Source organism: Anopheles stephensi, chromosome 2, assembly GCF_013141755.1.
Source record: "Anopheles stephensi strain Indian chromosome 2, UCI_ANSTEP_V1.0, whole genome shotgun sequence".
Classification (NCBI taxonomy): Eukaryota; Metazoa; Arthropoda; class Insecta; order Diptera; family Culicidae; genus Anopheles; species Anopheles stephensi.
In genome coordinates this window covers 54,751,730-54,769,824 of record NC_050202.1, presented here as the reverse complement: position 1 = coordinate 54,769,824, position 18,095 = coordinate 54,751,730, and the positions used below count along the sequence as shown (strand labels likewise).

General features: G+C 48.0%; 1 protein-coding gene across 7 annotated transcripts; it reads left to right on the top strand.

The window, feature by feature from the left end:
- Nucleotides 1-183: 183 nt before the first annotated feature.
- Nucleotides 184-17,059, top strand: LOC118502802 (ataxin-2 homolog). Of its 7 annotated transcripts, XM_036035422.1 has the most exons (6): nt 4,258-4,395; nt 6,643-7,082; nt 7,220-7,376; nt 7,463-9,843; nt 12,567-12,853; nt 12,998-17,059. In XM_036035422.1, exons 3-6 carry the CDS (start codon nt 7,275-7,277, stop codon nt 13,456-13,458), a joined length of 3,231 nt encoding a protein of 1,076 aa, XP_035891315.1. In that variant the 5' UTR covers nt 4,258-4,395; nt 6,643-7,082; nt 7,220-7,274; the 3' UTR covers nt 13,459-17,059. The 7 variants fall into 7 exon arrangements, with proteins under 7 accessions (XP_035891310.1, XP_035891309.1, XP_035891313.1 ...); XM_036035417.1 differs by lacking the exons at nt 4,258-4,395; nt 6,643-7,082 and adding an exon at nt 184-2,174 and having other exon boundaries at nt 12,567-12,832; XM_036035416.1 differs by lacking the exons at nt 4,258-4,395; nt 6,643-7,082 and adding an exon at nt 185-2,174.
- Nucleotides 17,060-18,095: the final 1,036 nt, after the last annotated feature.

Genomic DNA, 18,095 nt, shown 5'->3' with positions numbered 1-18,095 from the left:
CACAATTTAATTCGATGCGCCGTCAGCTGTCAACGCAACGGTGCACGTTTATAGTAGCGAGTCGTAGTGCTCACCGAACGCTCATTCCGTTTGCTCTTTCTAAATAAGCGCATCCTCTCGGTCTCGCACACAGCCCAAACACACGCACACTGCAAGCGGGCGCCATTTTTATGTTTCGCTGTGTGCGTACCATTCACATGTCGCGTATTTGCACTGCGAGAGTGTGGCATATTCATTTTATTCCTCCGTTTTTTGGCACCGTAGCAGCCAACTCTTGTTCCATAGGAGTCTTTGTATTTGCTGAAATCGTGTCGAATTATCGCGAATTTAGGCGCAATCAACAGGAAAACTGGTAGCGCACAGTGTACTGGTGGCGAACGGCATCGTATTGGCCGTTTCCCGTCCGGTGGAAAAGCCCTCCCGTCGAACTCCGGAGTGTGTTTTCGTCTAAGTGCGCTCGTTTTCCCCCCATCGTTGCATCGTAAGCATCAGCGCCATTTGGTGTCGGAAGGTGTCCCGTTTTGTGCCCCCGTGTGGTGTGCTGCGAACGCGATACGGACGGACCTTCGTTGCACGCAACGGAAGGTTTTGGTAAACACCGAGGTGCCAGCAAAACGACGGACCGTAAAGCTGTGTGTGGCCGGGAAAGCAAGAGGAAGGATCCGGATTGCAAACAACAAAGCCAACGCGGCCCACCGTATCATCAAGCGTGTCGTCGTCGTCGTGGGGCATACAGTACGGAAGAACCGAAAGTAAACCGCGGAAGGGTCACCCCGTTTGAAGTGAAGAGAAACAACTGAGAGAAAGTGCGTAATCGTAAGCGGAATCCGCACACAACAGCCCATACGCCATTTGGGTTGAACTGTCATCGCGAAGGGATTTATCAACGCATAGCGTACGATCATCGTCAGTCCAGCTTCGCGAAAGGAACACACACTCGTTGCTTTGATCACAACCCGCGTACTACGACGGCGACCGTAACACACACACACGTAGGGTTGGAAAAGTGTTCGCCCGATTGTTCCACGCGTTTTCCCCGATCTATCCCAAGTTATCCATAAAGGTTTCGGGGTGGGTGGAAGTGCGAGTGTGAGGAAGGCTGATGCAACATATCGTCGACTTCCACGACGGGCATAGCTTAAGCGCGAGATAAGACGTGCCACAGAGCGAGAGGCGGCGGTACCAAGTGTAGCAGGCGGCGACGAAAGAGAAACCGAAGATTTTCCTCCAAGCTCGCACACCAACAGCAGCCAGCCAGCCAGCCAGCTAGAGCAGCCCCCAGCACCAGCAAAGGGAAAGTCACGCGCGTCAAATTGACAGCATACGTAGTGTGCGGCGATATAGCCACCCTTGCCACGGCAACGGTGCCAATAGTTGAAGACGGCAGCAGCATAGCGTGGTGTGTTGTGTGTGTGTTTTTTTTTTATATTTTCTTTTCTTCCTTCGATCGTCGTTCGTGCGTTTTGTCAGTTGTTGGTTACATAAAGGCATCGACTTTGGGAGACTCGAGACAAGAAGGTACAACCCCAACACACTGGTGCGTGGAAACCGCGAGCAATTTTGACGAGAAGCGCGCATTATTGATCCGTGGCAGGCGAGACACAAAAGATAAGTCAGGGTTTAAGTGCATTTAGAGAGACCGAGAAAGAGAGAAGGAAAGTGATAGTTTGTGTGTAAGTAAGAAGGAAGTACAGCGGGCAAAGGCTTAGCGATTTAGCAAACGGTGAGTGCATCGCGCGGTTTAAGTGAATCTTGTGCGTGCGGGAGCTGCAGTACCTTGTATATACACTGTAATTGTGTGTGCGTGTGTGTACACCGAGTTACATTGTTACTGGCGCCACGAAGAAAGGACATCCGTGTGTGTGTGTGTGTACATCAGTGCGGAAAAACAAAGAATAGCAGCTTAGCTAGGTGCGCACCGTCCACCACAGTCACCTTGAACCATCTTCCGTTCGATTGGCCGACCATCAGACTCGACCGAACAAGCGTGTGATCCTTGTGTGTGTGTGTGTGCAGCAGCAGCAAAGCGAAGGGAGAAAAAGTCTCCCGCGCACGGAAAAGTCAGTCAAAATTCCAGTCCCCACGCGAAGCCATAGAGAAGGCTCCTTCTTGAGCCGCTCGGACGACAACAGCGAAATGAGCAAGCGCAACAAAACTCGCCCCGGTCCGGCCAGGTAAGCTTTTCCCTAAAATTACGTCATTTGGTGTGTTTTTTTTTTGTACCCCGGGCGAGAAAATGCGGTCTCCGCTCCATGCCATCTATTTTATCTCGACCGTCTCGTACGTCCTATCAGAACCCGGCGGTTGGGATGTTCAGGTTAATTGTTTTGGGGTAAGATTTTTCACTTCAAAATGTAAAGAGCGCAGCACCATCTATGCGTCATTGCGATAATATGCGCACAGTTTTCGTATTGCGTTAACCGGTCCGTTTTGCTACCTTTGAGCCCACTGCATGACGCATAATATATGGCTGGAGTGGAGATGGTTAGGCAATCAACATACTTTAAGAAAGGTTCCATGAAGATTGTATGCTGCTAAGTAAGTTATTCCTTATGCTGAATTTATCGTAAAAGATGTTGCATTTTTAACTAAAAAAAAAATCTTGAAAAATCCATGGCATTGAAAATCGAAATTGAACTCCTTCACATTACGCAGCTGTTTTTTGTTTTTTGTTTTGTTTTGCCTCCCTCATACGACACGATATTTGCGTGCTAGATTCAAGAAGCTGCGTCACGAAAAAAAGGGCAACAAAATTTTACCGCACCAACAATGCATAGTTGACGCGTAATTTCCTTTGCTTCATTTCAGGGTGGGTGATTTCTGCACCCTTTTACCAAAAACTAAAACAACAAACATTATATACAGATGATTCCCATTGTGTGTGCGGATCAAAAAAACAAATGAATGAAAGCGCACCTGATACCCCGCGATAAATGATAGGAGCTGAATGAATGCCAATGGAGTGAATGAAACAGCGGCAATGCACACATTATTTGCATTGCGTCCTAGAAACCATATGAAACGCATTCATGACACAGACACACACGTACGCATACACTCAATCCACCGGATTGGATGACGCACACTAACAAACCCGTATGCACAATCCTCCCGGTGAAAATCGCCAACATGTATCGAAAGGGCGGCCATTGGCAACACCGCTGCTTCACCAATACACACACGCGCATGCACACCCCCACCCCACCAACACAAGTTGTGGGGGGGGGGGGGAGGGGGAGGGTGATGAAAACTGTGCAATGCGTTTCACTCTCTCCTCTTTTTCCCTCCCAAGCGACACCCCAAACCCATCCACAGTTTTCCTTTGCTTGGTGTGCGTACATGCGTGCATGAGTGTGTGTGTTAGTAGTGTGTCTATCCGGAGGGGGCGCCTATGCTTCCTTTTTATTGATTGAATTTTCTTCACCCACTCTCGTCGTCGTGTCCTGAGTTCCCTGTCTAATGTGTCGTCTGCTGCAGCATAATGTCCCCCCCCCCCCCCCCCCCGTGTCTTGCTTTGTGTTGCGCTGTGCTTGCGACAGGCAACGTGTTCTCCGGTTTGGTAACACAGCCCACAGCGTCCGTAAAGGTGGTGGTGGTTACCGGTGGCTGCTTCGGAAGCTCGGACGGCACACAATCGGTCGGGAAAATTCGCCGATCGTGTGTTCTAGTTTTGGGCTTCAGAAAAAGAGAGCGCAGACAGTCCTGATGATTGCGAGCGTGAGAGAGTGTGAGGAATTTCTTCCACCGTGTTGACTTAATGTTGCAGAAAGCAGAATGCTAGATGTTGGTAAAACCATACATTTAAGAATATCTTCTCAGGACTCAGGAGATCAGTTGGCAACCAGGCGGCTCCATGATCTTCCATGTTCCTTGTATGACATCCAACCTGCTGCCCCTTCCTTTTCATTCGATACCGGCACCATTTCGTACGCGTGCCATCCACCGGGAGTTTTCACCTCCTGGCCGGCTGTTTGGGTGGAACTCCAACCATTAAATTATTGCCTCCCCCCCCCCAAACTTTCCCCGAGAGCAGTGGTGCACCATCATTTCCTCGCACAAAAGGGAGCTCAATTTCTCGCTCTCACACGCATTTTCCCTTCTCACAGCACACGGCCAGGACCTCTCCGGCTCCCAAAGACCTCTATATCTATCCCATCATCAGAAAGAGCGACCAGCAGGACCGAGAGAACCCCACCGACTCAGTTGCGTTGTGTGCCCCGCCGATGAGCAGAACTTGTCGCGAATTTTCCGTTCAGTCGCAATCGGTCTGCTCCTTCACAACGTTTGTTGAGCTTTCCTTAAAGCGAAGCGTGTTTCTGTTCTACCTCTTTCTTTTTTTTAAAACCACACCAAACCAACGAAAAACCAAAACTCCCTCTTTTACACTCGGGACAAGTAAGCTTCGGGCAAGCTAGTTGCTGGTGTATGCTAGCGGAGGATAAAATGTGCCCCCACGGGATATGGACTTTTGCGGTGTGACAATAAGTTTGTGTGTGTGTGTGGTGGTTCAATTAGATACTCTATCAACTATTAGAACTGTAAAAGAAGTGCCGTGACTCCTACGAAAGATGACTCCTTCTTTGAACTCCGATTAAAGGAACTCCGTTTTTTGTGTTTGACCCCGTTTTATGTCCCCCACTGCAACCACCATTACCCCCCACAGTGTACCAGGATACTTCCCGTGTTTCTTCGTGTGCCGTGTACGTGTGTGTGTGTGTGTGTGTGTGTGTGTGTGTGTGTGTGTGTGTGTGTGTGTGTGTGTGTGTGTGGCGGTTGCATGGAGAAAATTTTCACCATTTTCCGTCCGCCTGGTGAAAAAAAAGGCACTCACTCACACACACACACACACACAGCAGTACTGTGCAGTACTGTAAAGGTACAGTTGCGCTCTGTCGCTGTGTGTGAAACCGTGAATGGAACGAGCGGTGGCACCACGCAGCAAGGAGAAGAAAGAATTGGGCCCCTAAAAAGGGCTCGCACGAGTCACCCAGAACACGTCGTCGCGGTTGTGTGGTGGTCAGTGGGGAGAGTGAGCGTGAAATGCGGCAGGAAACAAGACTTGCAAACAACACACTGGCACAACAAGGGAAAATTGCATTCCTGTTTCTGTTTTCTTCGAAACGCGGTCGTGTCGGAAGTACAGCACCAAAGCGTGACGATTGGCGGAGCATTGGAGCACTGGAGCAGCTTCTCTCACGGCTCCAAACTCCCAGTGTGGACGTCGATAGAGGAATAGATCCTGGTTTGTAGGTTAGGTGGACTAGGAAGTAGTTTTGATTGCTTGTTTGGTCTGCTGGAGGTTTTAAATAGTCCTCGTGGTGAGATGAGATCCCTTAAAGTTAAAGAATTGTTCTAATAACCCGTTGCCAGTTTGCTATTTCCATGCGGCAGTTCACAACGCCTTTCTCGCGGAATTCCCAGACCAGAGCTAGTGCCCAGAGTTAGTGTGATATAAATAAAAATAGTTTACCAAGAAAAAGGAACCCCAATCACGTACGGTTCCCGGTAATGACACTCTTGATCCACAACTTGGTGGTAAAGACTTCCCCCCGTTTGGTTCACACCAAACGGTTTAATATATGCTCGATGTACCACCAGGTACCCCGTACCCCGGCACCGTAAGACGACGCCTAGGAAGAGAGAAAGTCAAGTCGCCGTGTAGTATTGGCCATTGTGCGTTTATTCGCACGCGAACACTAATGTGTGTTATCGAGCAGAGTGTGAGCAAATAAAATCACCACACACAATGGACTAGAATTTATATTTAGTTCAATTTTACTCTTCCTTCTGGTGGCATCTTGCGGTTGGCTATCCGTTCGCACCGACCTCCTGGCCGCCATCGTACCAGGCATTTTGTTGTTGTTCTATCCTCCGACAAGTGAAGGAAACGCAAACGTTCTCCGTTCACGGCTTTGTGCATTACTTGGGTTATGGGTTTCTCAACTATTTCGTTGAGATTGGTACGGAGTTTGTTGTCCTGTTTGAGATCGATAGCATAGGCGATATAGGGTGATGATGGATAACTACTTCGCATTTCTAAAGATCCTGCCTGTTCTAGATAGACAACAGTCTTGATTAGCGGACCTCTTGATTGGCGACAAGAGGTTAAGCTCTGGTGAAGTGCAAAGTCTGAACCTTACTCCTGAAAGCTCACCATTTATGATGTTTAGCGATTCAGTCAGTTGAATCACCCCAAACGAGGATATCAAACCTTGAAGAGATAAGCACTGCCTTCTGCTGGCATCTCAACACCAAAAGCCTCAACTCCTGCAGTTGGAGTACCCGGAACCGCTAATGTCTGCCAGATATAAATGCTTCCAACTGCGTCCTAAAAGACACGACGAGTATGGTGGATTCCACACCATATTATCATCAATTAACGACATTATCTCTCTGCCAACCAGTAACTCCAACTCGAAGTAACAATGGCAAAAATTCCCTGACCACGAGCCACTGCTTCCATCGGTTGGTCCAAACCCGTCCTTCCCGATAGGACAGACTTCGGCGAGAGACTGGAATGGCGTCCGTAAGGAAATCTCCATGACTGAAAGTGAGAGATAGCAATAACAGAACACGCAACGCACTTCGCATACTTGGTGTGATTCATTGATCGAGTATTATGTGTTAATTTTGCCCCAAAAGTGATTAACCTAGGACACGACACATCATCAACATTGTTGTGACGGCCGCGTTCGTTTCGCGAACAATGACGTCGAACGGCAATGCCAAACCGGACGACGCAAAAAGTGCAAGTTGCAGAGCGTGCAGAAGCGTGTGCAGCAGTCGTGCAACGGTGAGAGGCACCGTGGACTCGTTCTTCTGCCGTCGTCGTTAGAGTCGTCGAAAGTGCTTGAAAGTGTTGCGCTGTATTGCGGCGACGAATGACTCGATTGTATGGGTGTGATTTGTGTGTGTGTGTGTGTACGTTTAAATAGTCAAATTATACTGCTCTTATTGTGCTACCTTTGGAGGGGGGGAGAGAGAGAGAGAGAATACAACTGTGATACTTTATTCTAAATTTGCATCGGTGCTACTACTACCAACAGTTACAGAACATGGAGTTACAACACATTTATCTTATGGTACTTGATGCATTTTCATTCATGTTATGGATTAGAGAGAGAGAGAGAGAGAGAGAGAGAATTGTTTTTGCACAGAAAAGCATGTGAGGTTTTAATATTTTTTTTCCTTTCATTTCTTCTCCCGCTTTTCACCCAAGGACCCAGAGGCAACGGTCGATTCAAGCGGATGGCATTTACAACAATGCGTCGTTTATGCATGCAGCCACATCACACGTAGGCAACATTGTTCAGATCCAAACACCGGCCGGTCACATATACGAAGGAGTGTTCAGGACGTTTTCCTCACAGTTTCAGGTAAGTTTGGCGGGCGCTTAACCACGACCACGGAAACGTTAAAAAAACACACTCAACGCGCGCGCGTACTCTGCTTATCATTTTAGATTGTGCTGGAAATGGCACATCGCGTTGAGATTGGTCCCGACCAGAAGCCAAAAATTATCGTCGAATCGTTCGTCGATCGGCTGATCTTCAAACCGAACGACATAGTGACGCTAGCCGCGAAAGACGTCGATCCGGAGGACGCCACCCGCGACACGTTCAAAACCGACACGGCAATTTCGCGCTGCAACGGCACGAACTGGCTAGAGGATCGGGTGCTCGAACCGTGGGACGAGAGTGGCGACGTGAACGGTGAATCGATCGAGCACGGTCTCGAGCTCGACTCGAACGCGGAAGGCTGGGATGTGCATGATATGTTCCTGAAGAACGAGCAGGTGTACGGTGTGCAGTCGACGTTCGACCAATCCCTGTCCGGCTATACCGTGCAGATACAGAAGAAGGACAGCGAGGAGTTTAAGGTGCAGGAGCTCGAGGCGGAGAAGATTGCGAACGAAATCGAGAACAATCCGGTGTACAAGGAGCGTATCGATATCGAGAACGGTGACGAGGAGGCCGCGTTCGCCGCGGTCGTCCGTCCGAACAGTAACGTCAGCCCACAGCCTGCTTCCACACAACCGGGCACCGGCGGCAGTGCTGCTGCCAACGATAAGAACTCGAACAACAACGTGAGCAGCAGCAGCAGCAGCAGCAGCAGTAGCAGCAGCAACAGTAGCGGCATCAACAATAGCGGCGGCAACAACAACGCACCAAATAGTAGTAGCAACGGAAACAATAACCTAACGAACAATACAAGCAATTCGACCAACAATAACACAGTGCAGGCGATGCCCTCAAACGCGAAGTACATCGGGCCGGCGAAGCGCAAACCTGGCCAGCCGGGTGGCAAGCTGGTGGTGCGCAGTCCATCCCTGGCCAACAGTAATAACAATAACGGAGGTCCGCCGGTGGTAACGGCTCAGCAGCAGCAGCAACAGCAACCACAAAGCCCACAAGCTCCGCACAAGAACAGCTACGGACAGATGATGTCACAGCAGCAGCAACCACCTCCGCCGGGTGGCCAGCAGCATGGCGGTGGTATGGGCCATCCGCCCGGTCCGCAGTACGGTATGCATCCGGCTCAATCGCCTTACGGGCATCAGCAGCAGGCACCACCGCAGCAGCAGCAGCAGCAGCAGCATGGGCAGGCATCGGTGATGAACTCGAACAAGATGAACGGCGACGGTAGGGGAGATATGGCCGGTGGTCCTCCGGGCGGTGGCGGCGGAGGTGGTGGTGGTGGCAGTGGCAATATGAATGTAAATAGCAACCAAAAGCCTCTTCCACAGCGTACCGTGCGGCAGTACGCGAATGCGCCGGCCCCGGTAACGTACAGCGAGCCGCCACCATCGCTGAACCCGCAGCAGATGCCTGGTCAGATGCAGCCCATGTCCACGAAGCCACCGATGCACCTAGCGCATCCGCATCATACCGTCGTACCGCATATGCCACCGCCGAATGTTGTGCCGGCCGACCATGTCGTCATTCAGCAGCATCCCATGGCAATGCCACCACCAGTGCAGCAGCAGCAGCAGCAGCAACAGCAACCGCCACCCCAACAGCAGCAGCAGCAGCCACAGGTGCAGCAGGCGCCACCTCCCCAACCCCAGCGCACGGTTGTCGTGCGGAACCGGGACATGGAGATCGACAGTTTGCTCAAATTCGGGCAAGACTTTAAGCTGGCGCCACCGCAACAGCAACCGCCGATGGCGAATGTTCATCAGCAACCGCCACCTCAGGCACCACAGCAACAGCAAGGACCACCCTCACACAACGTTGTCGTCCAGCAGCAGCAACCGCCACCTCCTCAGCCCGACCACACCTCCCCACCCTCGCTGGACAGTTCGCCCCCGTTGGTCAGCAGTCAGCAGCAGCAGCAGCAGGGCAAAATGGTGGCACCGCACAGTGAGCCACCGCCCCAGCCAGCGCCAATGAGCCAGCAGCAGAATCAAGCCTCGCAAACGGCGTCCGGCATGGTGGTGGTCCCGCCTCAACTGTCCACCCAGTCACCACCGCACCTGGTACAGCAACCGCCACCAGTCGTGCAACAGCCGCCACCGCAGCAACCGGGGCAACAGCAGCAACCGGTCGTTGTCGGTGGTTCACCGCCCCAGCAGCAGCCGCAAGCGAATCATGTCGGTGGTGCGCCCACCGGTGCTCCCTCGACCGTTAGTCAAAACTCGGTCACCAGCACCGTTACGCCGCCCAGTGCGGCACCGAACGGCAATGCGAACGGGGTGGTCGGTACGCCCGACGGAACGTCCGCCAACGGTAGTGCCGGCAGCGGGGAACCGAAGCCCGGCACGGCCACGAAGAAAGTGTTCACGCTGAACCCGGCCGCCAAACCATTTACTCCGCGCAGTCCAAGCACACCCAATCCATCACGGTATGTACCATTATGGCCAGTTTTGGTAGACGTAGTTGGTGTTCTGCATGCACGTTCAATTGTTCAGTTGAGTGTTTGTGTGTGTGTTTCGACACGTATATGTGGAGATGTATGAAGCATTCGAGTAAGCAAAACGGTTTAAGTACCTTCGCGCCCATACAGTTGAAGGAACGCACTTGGGGTCTTAAACGTGTTTTGCTGTCCTTGAATGTACACGGCAAAGCTCTCTCACTAACACAGACGCTCAATCATGATGGACATTACTTTTCTGTATCATTTATTAGTTCTTAGTTAGTTCTTTTCATAATTTACGCTTAGGATTTAATCGGTATGGAATTTTCTTGGAACTCCCCACGCACGGGTAGTGTTTTTGGGTTTGGTTGGATGAAGCAATTGTTCTTACAGGGTTTCTCAGGCCAGTTCAACCTCGTTAACCCTTCCTCGACACGAGAAAACAAATTCCTAAAAAGGGACATGGGTAAAAGACTCGAGAAGCCCCCCCCCCCCCCCCCCCCTAGAATATTTTGTGTGCAGCACTGTGGATTGTCATTTTTATTGCACAGTGGGATTTTTGTATGGTCATAACTCGTTTCATATAAACATTGGGTAAAAGACTCGAGAAGGCCCCCCCTTGAGTCTTTTGTGTAAAGCACTGTGGTCTGTCATTTTGGTAAAAGACTCGAGAAGGCCCCCCCTAGAATCTTTTGTGTGCAGCACTGTGGCCTGTCATTTTTGTTGTACAGTGGGATTTCTGTATGGTCAAAACCCATTTGATGTAAACATTGTGCATTGTTCCTTAATGCTGTTAATAGACAGCGAATAGAACTTGATAAAATACATTGTAACAAGTGGTTTGAGATTATTATATTCTTATGTTTCCTCCTTTGCTGAATATCAATGCAAGGTAACAAGTATTCATGGAATTACTGTTCCGTTACCGTCCGAGAACGCCGTTCATGTTTTAGGCCCCATTGTTCACCCCTAGTGTGATCGAAAATTAGTAGGAAGCCCCTGTAAGCTAAAATGAATGGTAAGGTTAGCGGAGAGGGGGTTTTAATCAAATAATAACAATATTTTTTCGACTTTCTTCAACCAATTTTGACCACACTGAAAGCACACTGAAAGCTCAATGTGAAGCTCTCGCAACGTGTACTGCGAATTGCATACCTTTAGGCGTAAAACCTACAGCGCCTAACAAATTTTGTCAGGGGGGGGCCTTCTCGAGTCTTTTACCGTCATTTTTATTGCACAGTGGGATTTTTGTATGGTCTTAACTCGTTTCATATAAACATTGGGTAAAAGACTCGAAAAGTCCCCCCCCCTAGAATCTTTTGTGTCCAGCACTGTGGCCTGTCAGTTTGGGATTTTGTATGGTCAGTGGGATTTTTGTATGGTCATAACTCGATTCATATAAACATTGTGCATTGTTCCTTACTGTTCCAATACTGTTACAGGACAGTGAGTAGAGCATAATAATATACACTGTAACAAGTGATTTGAAATGTTTGTATTCTTATTTTTCCTCCTTTTCTGAATATCTATGCTCGTTAACAAATATCCATCGAACCAATGTTCCGTTACTGTCCAGGAACACCGTGTATGTTGTAAGCCTGATTGGTCCCTCCCAGCGTGACCAAAAATCATTACGTAGCTTCTGTAAGCCAATATAAATTGTCAGGATAGAGGGAGGGGGATTTAATCGAATAATAAGCAATGTTTCATTCGACTTTATTCAACCATTGACCACATTGAATGCACACTGTGAAGCTTTCGCAACGTGTACTGCGGATTGCATACATTCTGGTGTAATTCCTACAGTGTCTAACAAATTTTGTCAGGGGGGAGGGGGCCTTCTCGAGTCTTTTACCATAAAGTGGTCCACTAGCGACGTGATTTTGACATATTTAAAGTGAAAGCCAGTTCTCATCGTGTTAGTTAAATAATTTGCCTGCTTTGTTGAGGCGTTGCCAACCCAAAAATCAACCCAGTGGTACTGTATAGCGTGAGCAGAGCATTACATTTATTTCCTTCATTTAGTTCATTTAGATTTAATAGCTTGCACGTTTTTTTCTCATTCAATCACTTTTTTTATCGTTAATGCATGGCAATTTAAATGATTGCTTATTGTATCCAATTCTTCATTTTGATCTGCTTGCTGGCGTTTTTTTTTGTTTTGGCTACCTTAATACCAATTTTTTTTTCTTCATGATTTTCGTTTCGTGTGAGTTTTGGATAGTGTAATTTATGCATTCGATATTTGCTTCCCATCTTTCAATAATGTTAATTAAAAAATCCCTTTTTTAACACACTAATTTTTTTACCACGACCATGATCACCACAATCACCACCACCACCACCATCACAACAACCATCAATCACATCCTCACATGTGCCCGTGCCAAATATGTGCCCCATCCACCAACACCCAACCGTCTGTGTGTGTGTGCGCGCGCGCGTCTGCCTCTGGATTACGATTACAATTCGCGGAAAAACAAAAAACTTTGACCCAAAAACCAACACCAAACGCAAAAATGAACCTAAATTGATCGTCCGACTGACGGCTCTTACTGATCTCAAATTATATCGCACAAATCGAAACAAAATGAAAACCAATCCAACTCAATCGCTCTCGATCAATTGAAATAAAATTCAAAAAACGACGAAACAATATGTGCCACTAATAATGAAAACTGTCTCTAACCTACCGTTTCTGCTACCGCTAGCCCACCCAACACTAACAGTAACATAAGTATCATTAATGGTAATCCTTATTTCGCACGCCCACTGAAAAGTCACACGTCTTCTAGCCCGCACACGCCGCAAACGCCGGGCCCGGCCGCGCTAACGCAGGGTTCCTTCCAGCCACCGTCACAGCACGTCCTTCCGCAGCAGTTCGTCATGTCGTACGTGGTGAATCCGTCCTCATTCCAAACCGCCCAACAGCACCAGCAGGTGGCACAGCAGACGCGCATCCGGAATGGCCGACAAGGTAGCTACCGGAATGACATTTGTACGCAAGAAAATCCAACGAAAACTCCACCCCTTGCCGACCGTCGCTACGCCCCTCCCTACCCGTTGTCACCAGGATGGGAGACGTAGCCGTCGGACCGTTGAACGTTAGTAACGCTTGGCACTTTGGTTTTTCTGTTTGCAGTCCCCGTCGGTGCGTCGCAGATGCAGGTAGCGGCAGCAACCGGGCAACCACTGTTGGCGCCTAGCCCGATGCAGATGATCAATCCGTACGCGCCGCCGATTCATGCCCAACCGTTCCAGACCGCACCACAGTTCCATCAGCAGTACCGCATCTACGATACGCCCCAGCCGACACCACTCCAGTATCTGGCGGCCACACCACCGTCGACCACACCGTCCCCGGGACAACCGCACCAACAGTACCATCCGGGGCCGCAACCATCGCCGGCCGGCGGGGGCCCGCCCACCTACCAGACCGTACACCACCAGCAACCGACACCGTACCCGATTCCGGTGTGCAACATCGTACCGTCGCAGGTCGTGCCGGCCATGTACCAGAACATGCAGTCGGCACCGCAGCAAAACCATCACCAGCAGAACCTGCACGTGATGCACGTGGCGCAGCATCCGTCGGCCCAGTAGCATAAGTTCACCGCTGGTGCGCCCGGTTCGAACGGTTGCCCTCCGCCCCCACACCCATCGTACGCGAAGGTTTTGAAAAACTAACGGCCCGTACTCGCGGCACGACGAACGATCGGCAATTGGAAGCGATGATGAAGCGATGCAACGGTTGGGGTAGTTTATGCTTAGCCACTTTCACAGAGTTTCTGTGAGAGGAAGACGAACGGAGAGATGAAGCGGAAGAGACACTTACAATTTAAAGCCATACCCAGGCATGGTTATGGCGTGTGGAAGATTATCGAACTGAATTATACATGTACATTGTGTTCGGAAAGCGTTAATAGTACTTTACACAGTAGCTGCCGTTACAAGACAGACAGAGAGAGCGAGAGAGAGATGACGAAACGAAGATGTTTAGTAGTAGTGGGCTCCTCACAATTGTCGATCGCGAACACGAAAAAGCCCACTACGGAGGAACAGTTTAAACTATATTAGACTATTGTTCAAATAACAATATGTCGTTTTGTTTGACCCCAAATCAACTTTCCGCACTGTTGTACGAAATGGTTAATTGTTTTCGGGTTGCTAACTGTTTTCGCTATACGCATGGGTGTTCTGTTTTTATCCATAATCGCGACAAACACATTCCCCTGTCCTTATGTTATATGCGGTGGAGGAAAATTTTTTTTTTCTTTTTTAGTGTACATCCCAACAGTTCCCTAACCCAAAATCGTAAAAAAGCGTCTGTGATCGACGCATGGAATTGGCGGCTTCACGCATCCCAGCCGTATCACGAACGAATGATTTTTTTTTAAATGTATTTATCAGAATGAATGGGACAGTCGAGTTCCTGTTGGGTAAAAAAAAATGTGCGAAGAGGAAGAGTAGGATACACGCGTGTTCCGCGTTGCCCGTGAAAAACGAAAAAGGGAATATTAGTTTTTGGCCCGCTCTCTTGGATTTTGGCTGGAACAGAAGGAGGAAAACCTTCGATTCTTATCCTGTGGGCATATGGCGGATCGTACGACACGAGAACGAAGAAACGTAGCAGTAGAAATAACACACGCACGCAACTCTTGTTTGTTGATTCGTTTCTTTCTCGCGTAGAGAAATGAAGTTGTCTGTATTCGTTTTGCTCTGTAGTCAAACAAGTAACATTATACACTCGAAGCTATATAGTTGGGCGGAAGACATTACAAATGATGGGATGGGTAGAAATTGTTGAATCGTGAGGGATGATGTGTATCATATAAGCGGTTGAGGGTAAAGAGGTTAGGTTTGAATCCCCGTTGAGCTGTACATTATGACTCTGTGAGAGGTGAAGCACGGACGAGAGCCAGATAGAGGGGGCGCCGCTTAAAGAACGCAGTCGTAAGACAAACGACGGAGTGTGGCTCATTTGTGGCACGGTTTGTGGAAGATGCGCGAGAGGGACAGTTCGTGACAAATACTGAACAAAACAAACACACACACACAGCATCATCCGTATCTTAGCAAGGTAATACATGATTAGATAAATCAAATTAAACTAAATAAGTGATAAAACGGAGCGAATAAGCAACACAAATGCGGACACACGATATGGGGAAAAGTGTAAGAAGAGCGGTGCAGGTTGAAATCTCTTAGCTGTATAAAAAAAAATCTGGAATGAAATGTATGAATGTGTATGAATGTGTATGAATGGCTGTAAATGTATGCATGAAGCTCTAGCTAAGGTAGGGTTCTAGGAAAGGCAATTCTTCCGCGTAAAACTAGGGAAAACTATCGGATATGATGTACAAAGAGGGGAAAAGCAACAAAAAAAAACAAGCTGATTAGGATTGCAAAACAAGAAAATCCGATAGAGGATGGAAAGATGACTAAAAGATCGGCAAACGGTAGTGTTTGAATGGGAACGATTGTGTGAACCGCGTCTCACACACGTATAGCCAATAAATTTAATTTATTGAACGTCCCAATTTTTTGGGCAGCAATCGCTGGAGCTGTATGATCGAAGGCAAATCCATACTCGTGCGTGAGAAGAAGAGGGAGAAAGGTAAAACAAATCTGGATTCACTCGAAACTCCCGTATTGCGGGCGTATTTGCAGAATACAAGTAAGATCACACACACACACATTTAGCAATACAGTATAGAACAACAAACTTATTTTAGCTAGTTCGAAGGACTTGAGAACCGTTGAAGGTGGGTGGTGTAACGGACTACTGTAGCAAGTTGTGCGACTGTGGTGAACTACTAAACTAAACTAGACTAATGGCAGAGAGAGCGAGAGAGAAGATGAAGAAAAAGGTTCGGTGCTATTGAGAAGACACGGAGGAGTGGAGTATCGAAAGGTATATATCATCAAACCGAAAGGGTGAACAATGTGCTAATGTAAAAGTGAGTGGACAAGTTAATAAGCAAGAGGGTAAACAAGACTAAGCAAGAGCAACATGTTAAACATGTTGAAACATAAGAATTCTATGCAGTTTAAAGGGTGGGGAGGGTTGGGGAAAGAGAACAGCAATACCGGCAGAACGGTAAAAGGAGTATCAAGAAGAAGCAAAAAGATCGTCAGCAAACCAAGCTGAGAACAAAATTCATAGCGTGAGAATTCGTTTTGCTGCTGCACAGTAAGAAGCAATGGGAGCGACGAAGAAAGTTGTAAATTATGTGCAGAAAACAGAAAACCTGGAGGAAAGCATATGCTCGCTAGAGAGGGGTAACAAGTGATCAAGTGGAGGTGTGATCATCATGGAAGAAGCGCGCTAAAGGGGATGAAACGCAACCCCCAGCGAAGTAATACAGCAAAAATCACACACACACACATCAAACGAACATAGAGCGCCAAGGAAAACGGCGCTCAGCCAAGAAGAAAGCGTGGTGAAGCAGTCGCTGCTGCAACCAATTCAAAATTCAAATTGCAATTTTCCTACTTCTACAAAAATCACACACACACACACACATATTTATATGTTATGAAAAATCCATCAGACAGTAACTCTCGCCTCGGTGTGAAGTAATGATTCACGAGGAAAAACAATTTAAGTTGGGAAAAATCGGGAGGAAAACGAGACCTAATACAGTTTAACTGAATGCCGCCACCTGCCAGAGAGAGCAAGAGAGAGCGCGAGAGACCCATAGGATTGTGGTTCTTGCAGAGGACATGCAAGTAACCGAGAAGGCGGATCGAAGAAGGATCGAAGGAAGGCTGTTGGGTGTAGTCGTATGCGAGAACCGTGGAAAAACTGCACACTACACATTGTTAAATCTTTTTTCTTTTTTGTTTTTTATTTGTTTTCCCTCTACAACCAAGGCGCCTGTGTCCAAAACCGTATCAGAACCGTGTACCCACACCAGCCCGGGAACCAACGAAAATTCGGTTTCGGAAAGTATAGGAAACGGATGAATAGAATTTGCAAACATCGCCACAGGAAGTGCTAGGCATCTCTTAAGTGTATGTGTGTGTGTGTGCTGCAACTGGAGGACGGTTCTGGCGGGATGGTGCAGGCGCCGGGAAATGTTATTGTTTTTAACTTTCTTATTCTTTCACTGTAAAGAGGAAAAAAGTGCAACAAACGTTCAGTGAAACAAAAAAACGGAAGAAAAAAATAATAAAAAAAACACGCTAAACAAAACCGAAAGTAGTTGTCCACCACGCGCGGTGATGTATTTTTTCTCTCTCTCTCACTCACACTCCACCAAATATTTATTGCCTTACAGATAATGGATTGGTGTTGTGGATAAACTTACGATCGATGTTTATTTGAGCTTCGCTCTGCGTAAATAGATTAAAAACCACCACCACCACCGAACACCGAAGCATGGGAAAGATAAACATGATTTTAAACCCTCCCGGACATCAAATGATCGGGCATCGAGGGTCCCTGTTGTGGCGTGTCGGCGATAGAGGGATGCCTTAACCGCACGTCAGACAGGTCATGCTGTTAGGCTTCTGTGAAGAGGGATGCAGACCTCGAACAAAAAAAAACGAAACACCCTTACACCCCGGAAAATGAGAGGAAAAATATGTTTCAATGCTGCTGGAGGATGCATCCTTTCCGGCATGGGAGAGATAGTTCGCGGTTGCGGTGGATAATTGTGATAAATCGTTTTGTCGCATCGGTTTGCGCGTGTTAAACGGACGGTGTGCGCCAACAATTCACACGGCACGCGTCACCATCGATTCGATGACATGACGTTAATGGGGCCCGGTTCGTTTGATCGGTGACGATTCGGACATTGGTCGGGTCAGATCTTGGTCATTACGGAGCCTCATTAGGGCTGCTACGTCCACGACCGGAAGTAGTGATTGTTCAAAGTGCTAGTTAGTGAAGAACTAACAATTTTTTGGTTAGGTTCTTGAGTGATTGCCTTATTCCTTTCTGGAAGGCTTAATTTACCGCCACCAATTGCCAACCAAATACGATCGAATTCGAATTCGGATTCTAATGATGTAACCTTTATTTTACAAAATTGTGCCATCCCTTCAGTTTCAGTTCCGTTCAGTTCAGGTTTTTCCCACACTCTCTTACCATTTATCACCCGCCACCCGAAACTAATTGAAGTCATCAAAACAAAAATAAAATCTCCAGCACAGAAACGCTTTCGCGGAACTCCCTTCAATTCCACCCTAAGGAAGCGATTATATCCATATCGAAATCCGTCATCACCCTCCAA